Source organism: Danio rerio, chromosome 3 (assembly GCF_049306965.1).
Source record: "Danio rerio strain Tuebingen ecotype United States chromosome 3, GRCz12tu, whole genome shotgun sequence".
NCBI lineage: Eukaryota > Metazoa > Chordata > Actinopteri > Cypriniformes > Danionidae > Danio > Danio rerio.
Genome location: NC_133178.1, coordinates 3,677,198 through 3,695,168, shown reverse-complemented (window position 1 = coordinate 3,695,168; position 17,971 = coordinate 3,677,198). Strand labels below are relative to the sequence as shown.

Sequence of the window (17,971 nt, the reverse complement as noted above, 5' to 3'; positions counted from 1 at the left end):
ATAAATGTGAAATAGTTTCATTAAAGCATTCACAACAACAGCATTTAACTCAGTCAATTTTTGTATAGACAAATGTTGTAGGGTAAACAATATGAACTAAGTGATGTTTCTGTAGTCTTATTTGTAAGGGGAAAATAAGTTAATGACAATAGGAGTCCAGTTTACATTATTAAATATATTGTTCCAGTGAAAATACTGAAAAACAACATAAGGCACGGGAGTATTTTCTTGTAAGATTGGAGACGGGATTGCGCAGAGGTGAACTGCGCATGACAGAAACAGCTGCGCTTTATAAAGCCGATCCTGAAGTCGCGACGCAGAGCTGAAGCTGATTACCAAGAGCTGTGAGCGTCCATTTGAGAGAAGTGAGTTCTGAATCTTTCCATACTTGTTTGAGATCATTGAAATATGCATACATTTAGAAATAATGGTGTAGTTGGTTATAAATAAACTCAAAAGTGAATGGCTTGTTGTGAGTAACGGTGTTTGTCATTATACAGAGTGATTAAGCGTGATTTCAGTCTCTTTTCTGTATTGTTCCGTACTAATGAATATGTAAAGGATCATTATTTACAACATAAATAATTTACTGGTGCAAGTTATTGTGATATTACATATGCTAAACTAATATACCTGTTAAATAACAGTAAATGAAAGTAAATAAAACGTAAAACAATTAGGGTTATTTTTCTCCATATTTTTCGTTCATGTTTCATGTTTACTATATGCCACACCTTCAGTTTCGACTTTTGCGTGTAGAAGCTTATAATAGAAGTTTTAAATTCGTTTTCATTCACATTTTCATTATTAATTACGACATTTAAGGGCGAAAATCGATTAATTTAGGCTTATTTTATCTGGAAAAAAAACAGATGATCAAAGCTGCGTCAGTTTTCCCGTTCACAAACACACAAAGAGGATTAATGTTTGATCCTTTTATCAAAGTGTCGAAATGTCAACACTAAATAAACAGGACATTTGTGTTCAAACAGCCAAAAATGAACAAACTAATATAACAGAATAGGCTAAACTATGAATAAAACAGCTCAGAGATAGTCTCTGTTACTTTCTTAAGTAAAGAAAACGTTTGTCCACCCATCATTATCTTTAAAATTGGTTTATTTGTACGTGAAAACAACAGCAGCAGCATAATAATGGATGTCACGTTTTACTGCGGTAAAACTAATCGCAAAATCGAAAGTGAAACTTTAAAAGGGTTCCGTTTGGTCAAGCTTAATGATAGACACATTTAGCTAGTGCTGCAATGTTTACAGCAATGTTGGACAACATGCATTTCTTAGCTAAAAGCGTCTGTCGTTAATCTACACAGTACACATGAACAAACGGAACCCTTTTGAATGGTTTCACTTTCGGTTTCGCGATTATGTGCTGCAGACTACGCCCATCCACACACAGCTTTACAAGACCCACCATACTGCAGTGTCTATTGTTTGTGCTGCTGGAGACTGCCAAGTGAACATAACAGAGAACTGGCAAGAGGAAATAAGCGCCTGTAGTCAGTTCTCTTTTACAGCATGCATTTAAAATAAATCACAGGTTGTTTATTTAGCTTGGAAATAATGTGTTTAGTGGAGGACTAGTTTTTATGTAAATCAGCTCATGGGACATGGTTGTGATGTGCACTGATATTATAAGTAGTTTTGATGTATTCTTTGGTAATTGTTCGCTGTGCTGCTTATGACTTGCATTTGTTTGGAATACAGATAGACATGATCATTGGTGGACTGGGACAAAAATTCCGACCACATTATCACATTAGACCACATTACCACACTGACACAGCCCCACTCACGGACACGCACATTCACTACTTAAATTACAGTGAAATAATATAAGCAGTATGACATGTAATAGATATTTACAATCCATTTCTGACAAATAGCTTGTGTTGCACTTACTGTTTGTTTGACATTCTTTGCCAGATTTTGATTACGTCTGGTAATCTCTGATTCGGTCAGCCCATCTCAAAACCAGCTGGCTAATATTAATAATATTATTATTGTTTCAATTATCATCATCATCATATTCACATCTTGCAAGAGATAATAACAGCCTGCATGTAAAAACAATACATGTAAAAAATAAATAAACAAATAAATAAAACTGACCGGCCCACATTTAAAAAATGGTCCGGCCCTTCTGGCATTTGCCAGAATTGGCAGATGGCCAATCTGCCCCAGGACATGATGTTGCCCCAGGACATGATGTTGATGGATGGATGGATGGATGGATGGATGGATGGATGGATAGATAGATAGATAGATAGATAGATAGATAGATAGATAGATAGATAGATAGATAGATATACAATGCTTTGCTTCATTGAATAGTAATAACACATTATATAATGTGTGTGTGTGTGTGTGTGCGTGTGTGTGTGTGTGTAGGAGAGCAAAAGCTGGTGTAAAATCTTTCCAGCAGACGTGTGTGTTCATCTGACCTTCAGTCTGTTCATGTGAGTCAATCTTTACCTAACTTCTCAATCAGTTATCATCCTGAATGAAGGAGACATTTGACATCAAGTTGTTTTTTCCTGTACTTGTCAGCCTGATCAGAGGAGAAGATTCTTGAAGAAGCTGAAGAAGTGAAGCTGAATCACACAAGAGCTCTTTCTGTTGCTGAACTTTGTGTCCAGATTTCATCATGATGAAGACAGTCTCAAGAGGAGACTCCATGTTAACACCTCCAAGGAGGGAAGATCCTCCTGACAACTATTTAGACGACATGGCCGAGTGTTTGTTATTTTACTTTAACAGGTTTCAGTGGTTAGAAGTTAAAAATGAGATTGAAGAGACCTGTGACATTAAAAACCAGCATTTATGGTCAAATGAAGACATTAAAAAAGCTTCGGATGAAACGGAGAGAATGGTAAAAAAACATGATCCCAAAGTCAAACAGTGGGCTTGCGTGGTAACATTTCAGATAAAGCAAAGGTTGGATTATGAGAAGCATAAAACATCAGAAACTCAGTCTAGTCTGACTGATGCAGCGCAGCCGTTTGGCACTGTGACGCCTGATCTATCCCACAGACCAGCGGGCAGAGCATCTCAGAGGGGTTATTCAGCCATCGGCATCAAGATCCCACTCTCAGAACTGTTTGGTCATGAAGCCACCTCTGAGCAAGCTGTAACAGTCCCATCAGAGTATAAATTAACTGATGGATGTCCTTCAAGAAGACAAATTACCAGAAAAAAGTCTTACGTCTCGTCATACAATGAAAACACCAATAATCCTGATTGGGTGTTTGAGATACTGAACAAGCAGACTTTAGCTCAGAATTATACAGGAACTGGAAGGTTTCCTGAATGTGAGATAGGTAAAGACTACAATAAAGGTCATCTTTCTGCGGCTCGTAATAACAGGTGGTCTAAACAAGCCTTTGAAGACACTTTTGATCTCATCAACATGTCACCGCAGCTTGCTGAGTTAAATAATTGCATGTGGAAATCTTTAGAGCATAGGTGTCGTAAAAAAGCAAAGGATAACAATATCCGTAACCTCCACGTGTACACTGGAACAATTATACTAGAATCAGGATCTGTAGGACAGAGCGGAAACAAGAAAGCGGTGCCAGATTACTTCTATAAAGTGATTATTGAGGAGACAGATGGGACGGTATCAAAGCCAGTGTGCTATCTGATTTATAATGACAAAGATAAAATAAAACATGATCTCGAAACGAGGGAACATGGGCAAGACTTTCTAACCCAAAGATACAGAATTCACATTGAGAACACTGAGAATGAAAATATCGGGAACATTGAGCACACTGAGAAAACTGAGGACATTAAGAACATTAAGCGCATCATTGGCAAAATCTTTGTAAGGCCTGCTCAGATGTACACCGATGAGATCAGGAGTGTGACGTGGACAGGAGAAGGTGATGGAGAAACTTTACATAGTGTTCACATTGAAGTCAGAATGAGCATCCCTAAATAATCAGCAACGTATAATAATAATGATTCGACAGTCAGTTGTGGAGAGTACTGAAAAAGCATACTTAAGTAAAAGTACCATTACTTGCATAAAAATGTAGTGCAAGTAGAGTAAAAGTACCTGTTGTAAATATTACTCAGAGTAGGAGTAACAAGTAGCCCTTTTAAAAGTACTCAAGAGTAGTGAGTATTACGCTGTTAAAAGTTGATGCATTTACATGTCATTTGTGTATGTGTTTGTAAGCCTAACATCCTGTAGTGCATTTAGTTATTGCCCAGCAGGCACACAATGTCATAATCATGTAATATTAGGTTAGATTTAGGTTGTGATGTCAGGTGACCAAAATTAGTCTAAATTAGTCTAAGGACAACATTATTTTGTTGTCCAATAATGACATCAAATAATGTTGATATTTGGTTGATTTTAGGTTGTTAGAAAGTGATTAAAACAACCCGGGCTCATTGTGGAAATGTAGCCCCGTGGACGTTTCTGCGGACCGCGATTTACGTCCCGGGAGGTACATATTCGAGAGGTTTTTGTTTTCGCAGATTGGCAAGAGGCCGATGTGCGCGCTTTCTCGCGTCTCAGGCGCCTCTCGGGAGCGCGCGCTGTTTGCGCCCGCGCTGTTCTCGCGCGAAAAGCCGCCCTCCTCTTCCTTCTCCTTCTCTAAACCCAAGCGACGGTTTGCAAAAGCAATCCAGAAAAAAAAAAAGCAAAAGCCCTCGTCTTCGATTTCGACCGCGTTTTCGGATCCCGCCGCATTCTCGCCCTTATTTTTCGGATTCTGTTTTTCATATTACCTGATTTCCGGAACCTGCTGTTCCCTGGATGCGATCCCGGTCGTCGTCCCTGTGGCCGGCTCCTCCTTCTCCAGGGCCTCCGCTCCGCCGACGCAACGCTGTGCCCTAAGCGGACAAACTGGTTGCATCGGGAAAGCCCTCAACTTGGAGGCGAGCCGTCGACCGGCGAGCGCGAAGAGGAGGAGCGGAGCGGCGCCACACCACCCCGCAGCGTTCGCTTGAAAAAAACTAAACGCGCCCTTAAGTACCTCCGGCCACGTAAATCGCGATCTCCAGAAACGTCCGCGGGTCTACGTTTCCAGAATGAGCTTGGGTTGGATTAAAATCCAATATGGACCCAACATCTTAAACCAACATCATATTGACGTCAAATACTGACATTTATTCATCAGTTATGGCAAACAAAATTCAACGTCTGATAGAGGTCATAGTGGTAACGTCATTAGACGTTGATATCTGGTTGGTTTTAGGTTGGACGTTGGACAGTGACATTGGGTTGACGTTGAGTTCTGATGTAAACCCAATTTTTTTTTTTTTTTTTTTGTAGGAAAGTAGTGAGAGTAAAAGTGCAGATAGTGCACTAAAAATGTACTCAAGTGAGAGTAAAAGTACACATTTTTAAAACTACTCAGTAAATTACAATTCCTGAGAAAAAGTAATTAGTTACAGTAATTTGAGTATTTGTAATTAGTTACTTTACACCACTGCCGACAGTGAAGCGATTCAAGCTTATTTTTTTATAGTGCTTTCTACAATGTCATTACTATTGTTAACAGCATTATTGTTTCAAAGCGGCTTTACAAAAGGTGCACATTAATGCATTACAATCAAATTAAGTTAAAGTTACCATCAAATGTAAGTTATTATATACAGACACGGTTAACCTGTAGTTATATAGTATATACAGTTGAAGTCAGAATTATTCGCCCCCGTTTAGTTTTTTCTCCAATTTCTGTTTAACGGAGAAGATTGTTTTCAGCACATTTCTACTCATAGTAGTTTTAATAACTCGTCTCTAATAATTGATTTATTTTATCTTTTCCATGATGAAAATAATTAATATTTTACTAGATATTCTTTACGACACTTCTATACAGCTTAAAGTGACATTTAAAGGCTTAACTAGGTTAATTAGGTTAACTAGGCAGGTTAGGGTAATTAGGCAAGTCATTGTATAATGATGGTTTGTTTTGTAGAATATTTGAAAAAAATTTAGCTTAAAGGAGCTAATAATATTGACCTTAAAATTTTTTTAAACTGCTTTAATTCTAGCCGAAATAAATCAAATCAGACTTTCTCCAGAAGAAAAAATATAATCAGACATACTGTCAAAATTTCCTGGCTCTGTTAAACATCATTTGGGAAATATTTAAAAAAGAAAAAAGTTAAAGGCTAATAATTCCGACTTCAACTGTAGGTGATGTTTATGTGTAGATGAAGTATATTTGTGTATTAAGTGTTGTCCTGGAAGTCCTGGATGGTTGGTATCATCTCTATGTATATGTTGTCCTGGAACACAAGAGAATTATTATTTATGCGAGTCTGCTGTGAATTCACTAGTGGTTAATAAGTGAGAGAGAGTGTAACTAATTTAATTAGATTTAAGTTTATTCAACCTGGGCTCATCGTGGAAACGTAGCCCCGCGGACGTTTCTGGAGACCCCGAAATACATCCCAGGAGGTACGTATTTGTGCAGTTTTTGTTTTTGAGAATCTACGAGAGGCTGCTGTGCGGCGCTTTTTCGCGTCTCGAACGCCTCTAGGGAGCGCGCGCCGTTCGCGCCCGTGCTGTTCTCGCGCAAAAAGCCGCCGGAGGCCGCAATCGAGCGACCGTATGTCAGGCTGAACGACTGGCCGAATGACTGAACGATCAACTCGGCGACCCAGCCGCCCTCCTCCTCATTCTTCCCTAAACCCAAGCGACGATTTACAAAAGCTATCCAAAAAAGAAAAGCAAAAGCCCTCGTCCGATTTTGACCAAGTTTTCTGATTTCACCGCATTATCGTCCCGTCATGAACTTTTATTTTTTGGATTCTGTTTTTCATCTTACCTGATTTCTGGAACCGCCTCCAACGTAACACAATGAGCGGACAAACTGGTTGCAGCAGAAAAGCATTCCACACGGAGGTGAGGGAGCAGTCGGTCGCAGTCGGCGAGCGCGAAGAAAAGGAGCAGTGTCAGACCGCCCTGCAGTGTTCGCTCAAAAAAAACAAATGCGGCCATACGTACATCCGGCCACGTAAATCGCAGTCTCCAGAAACGTCCGCGGGGCTACGTTTTCAGAATGAGCTTGGGTTGTGTTTATTAGTATAGCGCTGCTCACAATAATTATTGTTTTAAATCAGCATTAAAGGTGCACCTTATTGCATTACAATCAAAATTAGAAAAGTTCATTAGTCATTAGTTAGTTCATTAGTTAGTGCACCTCATTAGTTACTAATAACTTTAACTAATTAATTAGAAACTGATCGCTTTTAACAGTTAAAGTTATTCTATAAGCACAGTTAACCTGCAGTTATACAGTAAAGGTGCTGTCCATGTGTGTATGTTCAATGAAGTGTATTTGTGTTTTAGGTGTATGTATTGTCCTCGAATTTTAACAGAAATAAAGGGGACCAAACCTGACTCAACTAAACTCTTGTATTTGTTTATTTTGTTTTTTCGAGGAGAATGTCTTTAAATGGAGATCCTGCCAGCCATGACTAAAGTGCATTCAAAGGTTTAGTTTGCGTTTCATCTGGGCTGCGTCCGAAACGGCATACTTCCATACTATATAGTACGCTAAAATCAGTATGCGAGCCGAGTAGTATGTCTGAATTCATAGAATTCGAAAATCAGTATGTGAGAAGTACCCGGATGAAATTCTGAAGTGCGCATCCCATGCACGCTGCGCTATCCCATGATGCCCCGCGAGAGAATTCATGAATGGAAGTAAAGCAACACAACTGACGCAGGCAGGTCACGTGTCCATAACAAAATGGCGGATGTAGTACGTCCGAATTCCATTCATACTTCTCCCATTCATACTGTATAGAACGTACTTTTTTAACGGCTGAGTAGTACGTTTAAATTCAAATGCAGTACCTACTAAGTAGTAGGCGGTTTTAGACGCAGCCCTCGTCTTTTGTTTCAGCAAGGTTTATAGAGCACTCTTATCAGGCACGTGCACACATAGGGCTCAACCTGTGCAGTGCACATGCCCTTTTTAGTCTTGGATAGAAAGTGCCCTTCCAAAATGGTCAAAAGTGCCCCCGCGACGCGGCACACCTTCGGTCCAGCCCTTCAGTAGGCGTGCGACAACACCGCTCTTGAGTACGCGCGACAACACAGCTGATCAGTACGCGCGCGACAACACAGCTGATCAGTACGCGCGCGACAACACAGCTGATCAGTACGCGCGCGACAACACCGCTCTTCAGTACGCGCGCATCCACTCTGCAGATCCCCCCCCCTCCCCGCTCTTCAAAATATTTATCCTGCACATGCCCTTTTGACGGTCTCTGCACGGGCCTGACTCTTATAATGGCAAATCTATGCCAAAAATAATCGAGTCAATTGGTGCATTTAAAAACACTATTGGTTGGTATTAGTGACGGGGGTGGGCGGGTCAGTCAGTGCTTTTGAAAACACTATCGGTTGGTATTAGTGACGGGGGTGGGCGGGTCAGTCAGTGCTTTTGAAAACACTATCGGTTGGGTTTAGGGAAGGGTGTGGGTGGGTTAATCGGTCCTGCCAGCCTCAATTAAAGCACATTCAAAGGTTTAGTTAGCATTTTGTGAAGTCTAATTTTAAACTAATTTTGAGAGAAGCACGTGCTCATCATTGACCCAGCTGGCCCACATTAGCTAATCATGATCATGCAATCAAAGGATCGCAAGTCACAATATATATATACTCATTTCCTTTCTACAACTATCTTCATCTTAAAGAAACCCCCCTCCTCCCCATCTTCCACCTTTTTTCCCCCACAGTCCAAAGACATGTGGTACAGGTGAATTGGGTTGGCTAAATTGCCCGTAGTGTATTAGTGTGTGTGGATGTTTCCCAGAGATGGGTTGCAGCTGGAAGGGCATCCGCTGCGTAAAAAACGTGCTGGATAAGTTGGCGATTCATTCCACTGTGGCTACCCCGGATTAATAAAGGGACTAAAATAAAAAAAAGAAAATGAATGAATGAATATTAGACCATTATTATGTCGCTCAAAAATGACCAAAGTATAACTAGTGCTAGTTCATGCTCACTGTTATGGTTGATAAATCATTCAGATGGATTAAAATTTAAATTTCTTTGGTCAGACTCTGTGAGCTGATGAAACAAAGTATTTTAATTTCTGTCATCTTTTGTTCATTTTGTAGTATATTTTCAGCGCCTATTTGAATTTTCATTGCAGTTATTTTATGTCTAATTCTGTAAATTGATGTTAAACACTACTTTGAGACATTGTTCACAGCTAAATGTTGAATAAAAATTTTGCTGGAGAAAAATGATATTTGTGCTAATATAATTCTGGAATTTGCAGCCTTCTTTTTCACATTTTTAATTGAAATTGATGTTTTTATTAAAGCTCTTAGACTGGTTAAAAATAAGTAAAGTGATAAATTCTTGGATTATTATGACAATTATTTTGGAATTATCACAGATACATAAGTCCTTTGATTTTGCTGTATTTGTGTTATTAATGTATCTGTTTAATAACTATTATTATTATTATTATTATTATTATTATTATTTCTCTTCTCTCTTTAACAGTTTTATGTATATTTATAATATTTTTAATCTGCTCTGTTAATTTATTATCATTGTTACTTTCATTGTCCTTTTTGTGTCAGATTGGAATTTGCATGTTTGTTATTAAAGTCAATAATAAAAAAAAAGCTTTTCAGTAAATGCTGAAGCTGAATTGACTCTTGTCTCTGTAAAGTATTACAATCTGCATCAGTAATTTTTACAGCGCTTGTGCCCCCTTTAGTGGCCATCAGCGAACATGAAGAGGTGAACTGCGCATGACAGAAACAGCTGCGCTTCATAAAGTAGTCGCGACACAGAGCTGAAGCTGATTATCAAGAGCTGTGAGCGTCCATTTGAGAAAAGTGAGTTCCTTTCCTTACTTGTTTGAGATCCTTTAAATATGCATTTAGAAATAGTGAAGTAGTTGGTTTATTTAAAAAAAGGTGTTAACTAGTTCATAGGACATGGTTGTAATGTGTGCTGGTATTTTGAGTATTTACAGTGCAGTCTTTTGTCAAGTTCTGTTGTAGTTCTAGTTTATTTTTTGGTTAAAGTTTTGTGTTTTAATTGGTTACAGATCAGTTTGCGATGTAGTCTTTTTGTAAAGTGTTGTTCTCCGAGCCGGCGATGACTTGCATTTTTTTTATACCAAATAAGATATATGTTCTGAAAAGGCTTTGCTTCATCAAATAATGAGAATGCATTATAAAATGTGTCATTGTGTGTGTGTGTGTGTCTGTGTGTTTGTAGGAGAGCAAAAGCTGGTGTAAAATCAGCACAGCAGACGTGTGTGTTCATCTGACCTTCAGTCTGTTCATGTGAGTCCATCTTTACCTCGCTTCTCAATCAGTTATCATACCGAATGAAGGAGAAAAATTGACATTGGGTTGTTTTTTTCTGTCGTTGTCAGCCTGATCAGATCACTGAAGAAATTAAAGAAGTTAAGCTAAATCACACAAGAACTCTTTCTGTTCCTCAACTCCAGACTCAATCAAGATGGCATCAGTCCTAAGTGGCTTCAGAACAACTCCTCCAAGGAGGGAAGATCCTACTGACTACTTAGATGACATGGCCGAGGGTTTGCTCTTGTTTTTTAACCGGTTTCAGTGGTTTGAAGTTAAAAGTGAGATTGAAAAGACTTGCGGCATTAAAACAGAGCATTTGTGGTCAGTTGATGAAATTAGACGAGCTTGGGAAATTGCGTCAATACAAGAAGATCACACCAGAAAGCAGTGGGCCTGTGTGATAACGTTTGAGATGATGGAAAGGTTCAGTTATGATGAAGATGCAGGAGACCCATCTAATAGCCCAGCAGATAGATCAACTAAAAGCCATGCAAAACCAATGATTCAGTCGAAAACTGATGAGAAAGATGAGCAGGGGGTTGGTTTTCATGCCATTAAACGCAAACAAGCAGCAGATTTATCTGTAAGTAAAACAGCTCTGGATAGTCAGTTTGTAAGTTCTCCAGCTATCGGCGTAAAAATCCCACTCACAGAGCTGTTTGGTATGGAAGCCACCTCTGAACAAACTGAAACAGTCACATCTGCCTATAAATTAATAGATGGATGCCCTTCAAGAAAAGAGATAAGGAACAAAAAAGCATACGTCATGTCATACGACGAACACACCAATAATGCCGAATGGGTGTATGAGATATTAAACCAAAAGACTTTAGTTGAGAATTATGTAGCATCTTGTCATTTTGCCAAATCACTAAATATCCCAGGCTACGATCGCGGTCATCTTGCTGCGGCAGCCAATCACAGGTGGTGTCAGGAAGTCTTTGATGACACTTTTGAAGACTCTAACATGTCACCGCAGGACCCTAAGTTAAACAGAATCCCGTGGAAAGCAATAGAGAATATGTGTCGCAATAAGAAAAATGAAAGCAAGATCCGTAACGTCCACGTGTACACTGGACCAATACTAGACTCGAACTTAGCAACCCAAAGAAGCAAAGTGTCAACTAAGGCAGTGCCGGATTACTTCTATAAGGTGATTATTGAGGAAAATCATGACGGCACAGTGTCAGAGCCGATCTGCTATGTGATTTACAATGACAAAGCTAAAATAATAGAAGACCTTAGGCTGAGAAAGGAGACTAAAGAACCCATGCATGACTTTCTAAGGAGATACGAGACATCAGTGAAGGATCTTGAGAATATCTCAGGGCTGAGCTTCTGTATGTGGGCTGTTCAAATACACAGAGATGAGATCAGGCATGTGACGTGGACTGGACAAGACAAAAGTAAAAAATCACGTAGTGCTACAGTTGAGGTCAGAATTAGCATCCCGAAAATGTCAGCACTAAATGTTGCTGATGATGATCTGGCGGAGTACAGTCAATCACTGAGGCTGAAGTAGACACACACTGTGAAAAAATACCCAGAAAAAACATGAAAATTTCTGCCAACTGCCTAGCAAGCACTCAGAACACCCTAGGAACTGCCTAGCAATGCTTTAGCAACTACCTAGCAACCACTCAGACTAAATTTTAAATCCTGCCCAAACCGACCGCTCCCGCTGCTGTTTAGCATTCATTGTCCTGCTGCCCGACCCGCTCTATTTTCTACCCGCTAATGGACGGGGGAGAACAAAACCAAAAACCACCCAGCTATACAGAGTCCAGACAGCCTATTTGTATAAACACACACACACAGCACCAGGCATGTCAAGCAAGTGACACACACAGACAGCAACATCACGCTCTCTCATTTAAACACATACACACACATATGTTTGTTTTTGTGAAAAGTGGGGACATTACATAGGTTTCCATTCATTTTATACACTCCAAACCGTATATTATATTGAACTCACCCCACCCCACCCCTAAACCCAACCATCTCAGTAGACTGTGTGCAGCTTTACTCTCTGATTAAACTCATCCTGTAGAATTTATAAGCATTTTGAGAAATGAGGACGTCACCAATGTCCTCATATTTCACCCCCTTTTTGTAATACCTGTGTCATACCTATGTCATTATACAGATTTGTGTCCTGATATGTCACAAAAACACGTACACACACACACACACACACACACACAGACAGCATCAAACGAGCTAAATGCAGCATCACGCTGTCTCATTCACACACATACATACGCGTGCTCGCTCGCTCGGGAGTCATTTTTATATTATTGTTAGTCCAAAAATACACGAGTTACCGACAGCTCCTGCGCTTTATTCGGAAATTTATTTTGCAGATTTCTCGGTAACTTAGATGCACTCAGTAGGTCAGAAAGCCATGTGTGTGTAGACTATCCGCCGCATTTTGTGACAAGTTTGCTTGCAGTGTTCACGTGTTTACACACAGAGAGCACCATTTACAGCGGATCTTTTATTCCATAATATTGTAGTGATGTTAACGTAAACTAAGTAACTTAGAAATCATTTTGACTATAAGGTCTGTCTTTAAACACTGAAAGAGTACTGCTGACCATACAAACTATAACTTTGCCATCTGAATGAACAAAGAAAGGGCGTTGATCACACACACTTATCAAATCTGTAGACAGGGCAATCAACACACACTGGAGCTGTGTTTTTTTTTAAAGGGGACGAGCAGCAAATCCAGATTTCACCATTTCCAGATGCAAAAAGCTCTCTAGTAAAAAATGTTCTGTGCAAACATATTTCTGCCGCACGTCGCATGCACTGATCCACACGTGAGTCCAGCTGCGCTCTCATAGCAGGAAAATGAAAACAAAACCTTCACTGCAGCACATTATAAAAGCATCTCTGACGACCCGTATATCCAAACAATTCTTATTCTTGTCCCACTTCTTTTGGCAACACAACATGTCGTCTCTCTGCCGTCTGAACACTGTTTCAGGTGCCGTCTTCGAAGCTATCATGCATATTAATGAAGTTGCACCGCATACTCAATAGAGCATGCTGATTGGTTTGAACCAAGCCAAACTCATGAATCAATGCAGTACACTCAGAGACGTAATACGGTACTCCCAGGTACAGACGTCCAGTCTACACGCTGGAATACACGCTAAGATCTCATGGACGTGACGCAGCTTTAAAAATTTGTTTCAAACCGGAAGTACGAATGTGCTCGAAATAACGCAAAAACAACCAATTTTCTCTTTTTAGTGAAATATAGGTGTCCTAATAGTGTTTTTAGCAGTGTGGGACACATATACGACTGTCAACAGCTCAGAACATGTGTTTTGGTGTTTCGTGACCCTTTAAACTCATTGCGCGCCGTGAATGTGACGTCATCGCTGTGTTTGCGGAATTTCGCTTTGAGTACGCGCGACATGATTTCGGCTGGCAGAGTATGGCGTTATTTCACTGACAAATGCCGTAAGCGCAGTTTTGTAAGTCGGGAGCGCATTTGTGTAATTCAAGCGAGGGAATCTCTTTGCTCACGCGGCAGTTTCCTCTGTTTGTGAACAAAACTGCTCGCGAGCTCTCGAAACACTGGCTGCTCACATGCGAATGATCTGCTCTCGCTCCGTCAGGCGATGCGGACTCACAATTTTTCCTTTCAAGCTTTTACTCTCCAGAGATGCTTCAGCATACTGTAGAATTAAGAATAGTGAACTGATAAAATGAAATACAGTGTAGTTTTACTACAGTAAAGTGTGGTGAATTGTAGTATAATATACCCTTTATTGTAAAAAAAAAAAAAAAAAAAAAAAAACACAGCACTGGGTAATTTGTTTATATTACACTTGTTGTGTTACCATAGCAACTATAGTGTTACCACAACTGATTAATTGAAGCACTTTACTGTGCTTTACAAAACGCTGTACAGCAGACACGTGTTCACTTTATTTTAGTGATAAAATGGGATTGATAGTGAGATTTATTTGAAGAGTGAATAGTGCAGTAGGCTATAATACCTAATCAAGTTCCCTATTTTCTATCAGTTACATTTCTGCTTGCGTTATATTTAAATGTTTTTTATTTTTTATTTTATTACTATGGTGCATCTTTTGGATGTTTTATAAGAGTTTTTAAAATAAAACAACTCTCTTCTCTTTAAGTGTTTGAAATTGGAAATATCTCATCATATAACACACAGCCAAAAATGTGATGGTTTATTAGATTAAAAATGTAATATGTAAGTCTATTTTAGTATTTTGGTTATTGGTGTCACATAACCAGCAATCTGTTCCTGAAAGATCGCTGGCATACTACACATGTCATTCATGAACTACATATCCCAGCATGCCTTTGCACAAACCAGTCACCATTAATCACACACAGCTGAATATCGTCATCATCAATGGTTTGGACTATACACATTGCACACACCAGTCAAGGCGGAATCTTTGTTTGTCAGTACCTGTATGGTTTAAGAGAGTGTCGCCCTGTTTAGTTTTTCTAGTTATGTTTTGATGACTGTTTTGTAACTTTTTGTACTTTGATCATCGCTTTGTTTTTGCATTTTTCGATGCCCCTCATGATACCTGAGTTCTTGTTTTTTGACCTCATTTGTTTTTGCCTGCACGAATAATCTTTTTCATTAAAAATTGCATTTGGATCCAACCTCTTGTCTTCGCTCCCTTGACATCCGGTGACAATTGGTAATAAAAAGTGTACTAATATAAATCATCTCAAAAAGCACGAAAGGAGGAGGGAACAGTGTACTGAGAGCGTGCAAGAAAATGTGTGCATGAGCAGTGCATATTTGAGAGTAGAGCTGGGCGATATGCCAAAAAAAATGATCACGATAATTCTTTATAATCTATCAAAAATAATCTTTATATCTATCAATTTTATAAGATTTTCAGTATGGCAATTGCTTTGTGCAGCTGATTTTTTGCATTTAGTAAAATGTTTTAGCTGTCTGACAATATAAATAATAAAATAATAAACAAAAGAACAATCTTAAATCAGCATTCAAGTTTTCAACAACCACAGACATTACAAGTTATTGGATATTATTGTTTAACATCAGAAAAAATAATAATAAACCCGGTTTTGAACAAGTAAAGGTGAGTTAATGGTCACAGAATTTTCAGTTTTGGATGAACTCTTCTTTTAGTGGCGAGTATTAGGGTAAAATATACTTTAATATTTTTTATTTAGGGATGCTAAGGATTACCTGATGATCTACTTGATGATCAATTGATTGTCAATAGCACTTTAATCAATAGACCTTATCTATGACTGATTAAACATGGACATGTAAAGGTTTAGTTATGCTTTGCGGTGTGAGACGGAGATCTGCGCGGGACTAAATTTTGAATCCCGCTCCCGCCCGCACTAGCCAGGTTTTAGCCCGAACCCGACCGCTCCCGCTTATATTAAGCATTTGTTGTCCCGCTGCCCGACCAGCCCCGTTTTCTGCCCACCGCGCCCGATCCTGCTAAAGAGCGGGGGAGAACAAAACCGAAAATCCCCCAGCTATACAGTCCAGACAGCCAAGCTGTCTGTATAAACACACACACACACAGCACCAAGCACACACACACAGTCAAAGCTCTCTCTCTCTCTCATACGCGCGCGCACTAACACACACACACAAGCACCAAGCAGACACACAGGCGTTTGCTGTTATATCAACTCAAAGGCTTGTAATACCATGTATCAAGTACCAATGTAATACCAAAAGGTTTTATATAAAGTTAAATAGATACTGAGTCGCGCCAGCTCCGGGCCGCAGCGCACATTACTCTCGGGCCGATTCTGCCACATCTGGCCCGAATCGAGCAGTGAGTCCACAAGCATCCAGCCTGAGTCCGGCAGCCGGAGCTGGGCCGAGTGGTAAGTCTCCGGCAGGCGTCCCAAATTAAACCTGTTACCGACCGCTCCCGCGATTTATTCTGAAGTTTATTCCCGCGCCGCAGAAATCTGGTCAGGTCCTGCAGCGCCAATGTAGACCTCTAATGTGAGACACGTCCATCAATCAAGTGTGTTGTTTACCTTATGCAGTCACCCTCTTGACATGCACATAGTTGGACGCATAATGCGCAGATCTCCGTTATATCCGCGGATGTTTTAACCAATTTGTTTGACAGACTAGCACAAATAGGCCCAGGCAGACTCTTATTTTACATTTTACATTTACGTGTGTTATTTTAGACTGCAAAATGCTTGCGCTACGTTACGCATAGTGCGTAAATATTATCGAGCAATTATCGAACTGTCATTATCGTTTTATAGAAAAAAATTATATCGTGATAATTATCGATATCGAATTATCGCCCAGCCCTATTTAAGAGTGAGAAAATAAAAGGTGAAAGTATAAATCAGCATTAAGATGTTTGTTTTTTCTGTAGTTCAAAGGCGAAACTAACCTGTCTTTAGTACTGTTCAATTTAAATAAATTTATTTTACCACTAATTTTGTGTTTTACATTTTCTTTCGCGTGTTCTTGACATTGCGATGTAGGTCTTAAATTTAATACTTAATGGTCTTAAAAGTCTTAAATTTGACATTAGAATATCTGCAGAAACCCTGTGCGTGACACCAATCGAGGATAAAACATGACCTCTCTGGACAGATATTTAAAACATGGAGCAATCGCTTGCCTTTTTTAATGTCTAATCATCGTGTTTAACCCCGCCCCTTTTTGCAGCACCGTACGACAGAATTTCCCTCTCACAAATTCTATTGTGACCGCAGCTTTAAAGAAAAAGAGACACAAACCCTCCATGGTCACTGGTTGAAAATAGCAGAAGTAGACAAAAGTCTTGTGTTTGAAGGATAATAATGTGTCTCCCTTGTCTGCTTGTGATTGGATGTGAACACAACCTCAAATGGCCCATTTGCACTCTATCTACACTTCCTGATTGACCTCCTGTACTGTTCTGAACACAATGAACGCCGTGAATGAGGTGCTTTTGGAGGTGTGAGACGCTCTTTGGGAGCGCAGACAGATGCTTGAGATGGTTTTGGAGGGAATAATAATAGAAGAAGAAGAATACTGAAGCACTGTGGTGACAGACTGACGGCTGAGAAGTTTTAGAAATCAGCAAAACAACATTTCAGATGTTCTACAATGTGCTGGAAATGCTGCGCCCATCACACACATCAATGTCTAATCATCATCTGTCAATAACTAAATCACATCACTTTACTGATGCACATACTTGAGATTATTCACGTGTTTTCAGTGCACAGGTTTTCTTATCAGATAGTTTATTACGTACACATTTTTGTGATGCACATTTTAGAAATATAAACACATCTTAGCACTTTTTTAAGCAATAATCCAAAACGTGCATAAAAATAGGTGAAGAGAAACATTGCTAATGTCTGCTTCATCCCCAGTGCTGTCTGTCAGATGGGCTTACAGTTAGATTTGTGTCAGTGTTTATTGCTGGTGTTGTATTTCAGTCTGGTTGTCATTTCTGTGACTGCTGCTCCTGTCCTGATCATCCGGCTCCTTCAGCACATGGGAGGTTCTGTCTGGGAAGTCACTCAATTATTCATTTTCCTTTGGCTAAGGCCCCGTTTACACTAGTGCGTTTTAGTTTTAAAACGGCGTTTTAGAATGAAAACGATCCGCGTCC

At 39.6% G+C, this 17,971-nt stretch overlaps 1 protein-coding gene across 2 annotated transcripts; it reads left to right on the top strand.

Annotated features, from left to right (window-relative positions):
* The first annotated feature begins 318 nt into the window (after positions 1-318).
* LOC101885345 (uncharacterized) lies at positions 319-14,997 on the top strand. 2 transcript variants are annotated; one of them, XR_012400701.1, is made up of 4 exons: positions 319-365; positions 9,728-9,848; positions 10,237-10,304; positions 10,397-14,997. XR_012400701.1 is itself a non-coding variant. In XM_021472568.3 (3 exons), exon 3 carries the CDS (start codon positions 2,665-2,667, stop codon positions 3,958-3,960), a length of 1,296 nt encoding a protein of 431 aa, XP_021328243.2. In that variant the 5' UTR covers positions 319-365; positions 2,409-2,476; positions 2,568-2,664; the 3' UTR covers positions 3,961-7,393. The 2 variants fall into 2 exon arrangements, 1 of the variants encoding a protein (XP_021328243.2); XM_021472568.3 differs by lacking the exons at positions 9,728-9,848; positions 10,237-10,304; positions 10,397-14,997 and adding exons at positions 2,409-2,476; positions 2,568-7,393.
* The last annotated feature ends 2,974 nt before the right edge of the window (positions 14,998-17,971 follow it).

What these genes read in the sequence shown, in the direction of transcription:
- LOC101885345 (XM_021472568.3), top strand. Translation starts at nt 2,665, where the DNA reads ATGATGAAGACAGTCTCAAGAGGAGACTCCATGTTAACACCTCCAAGG.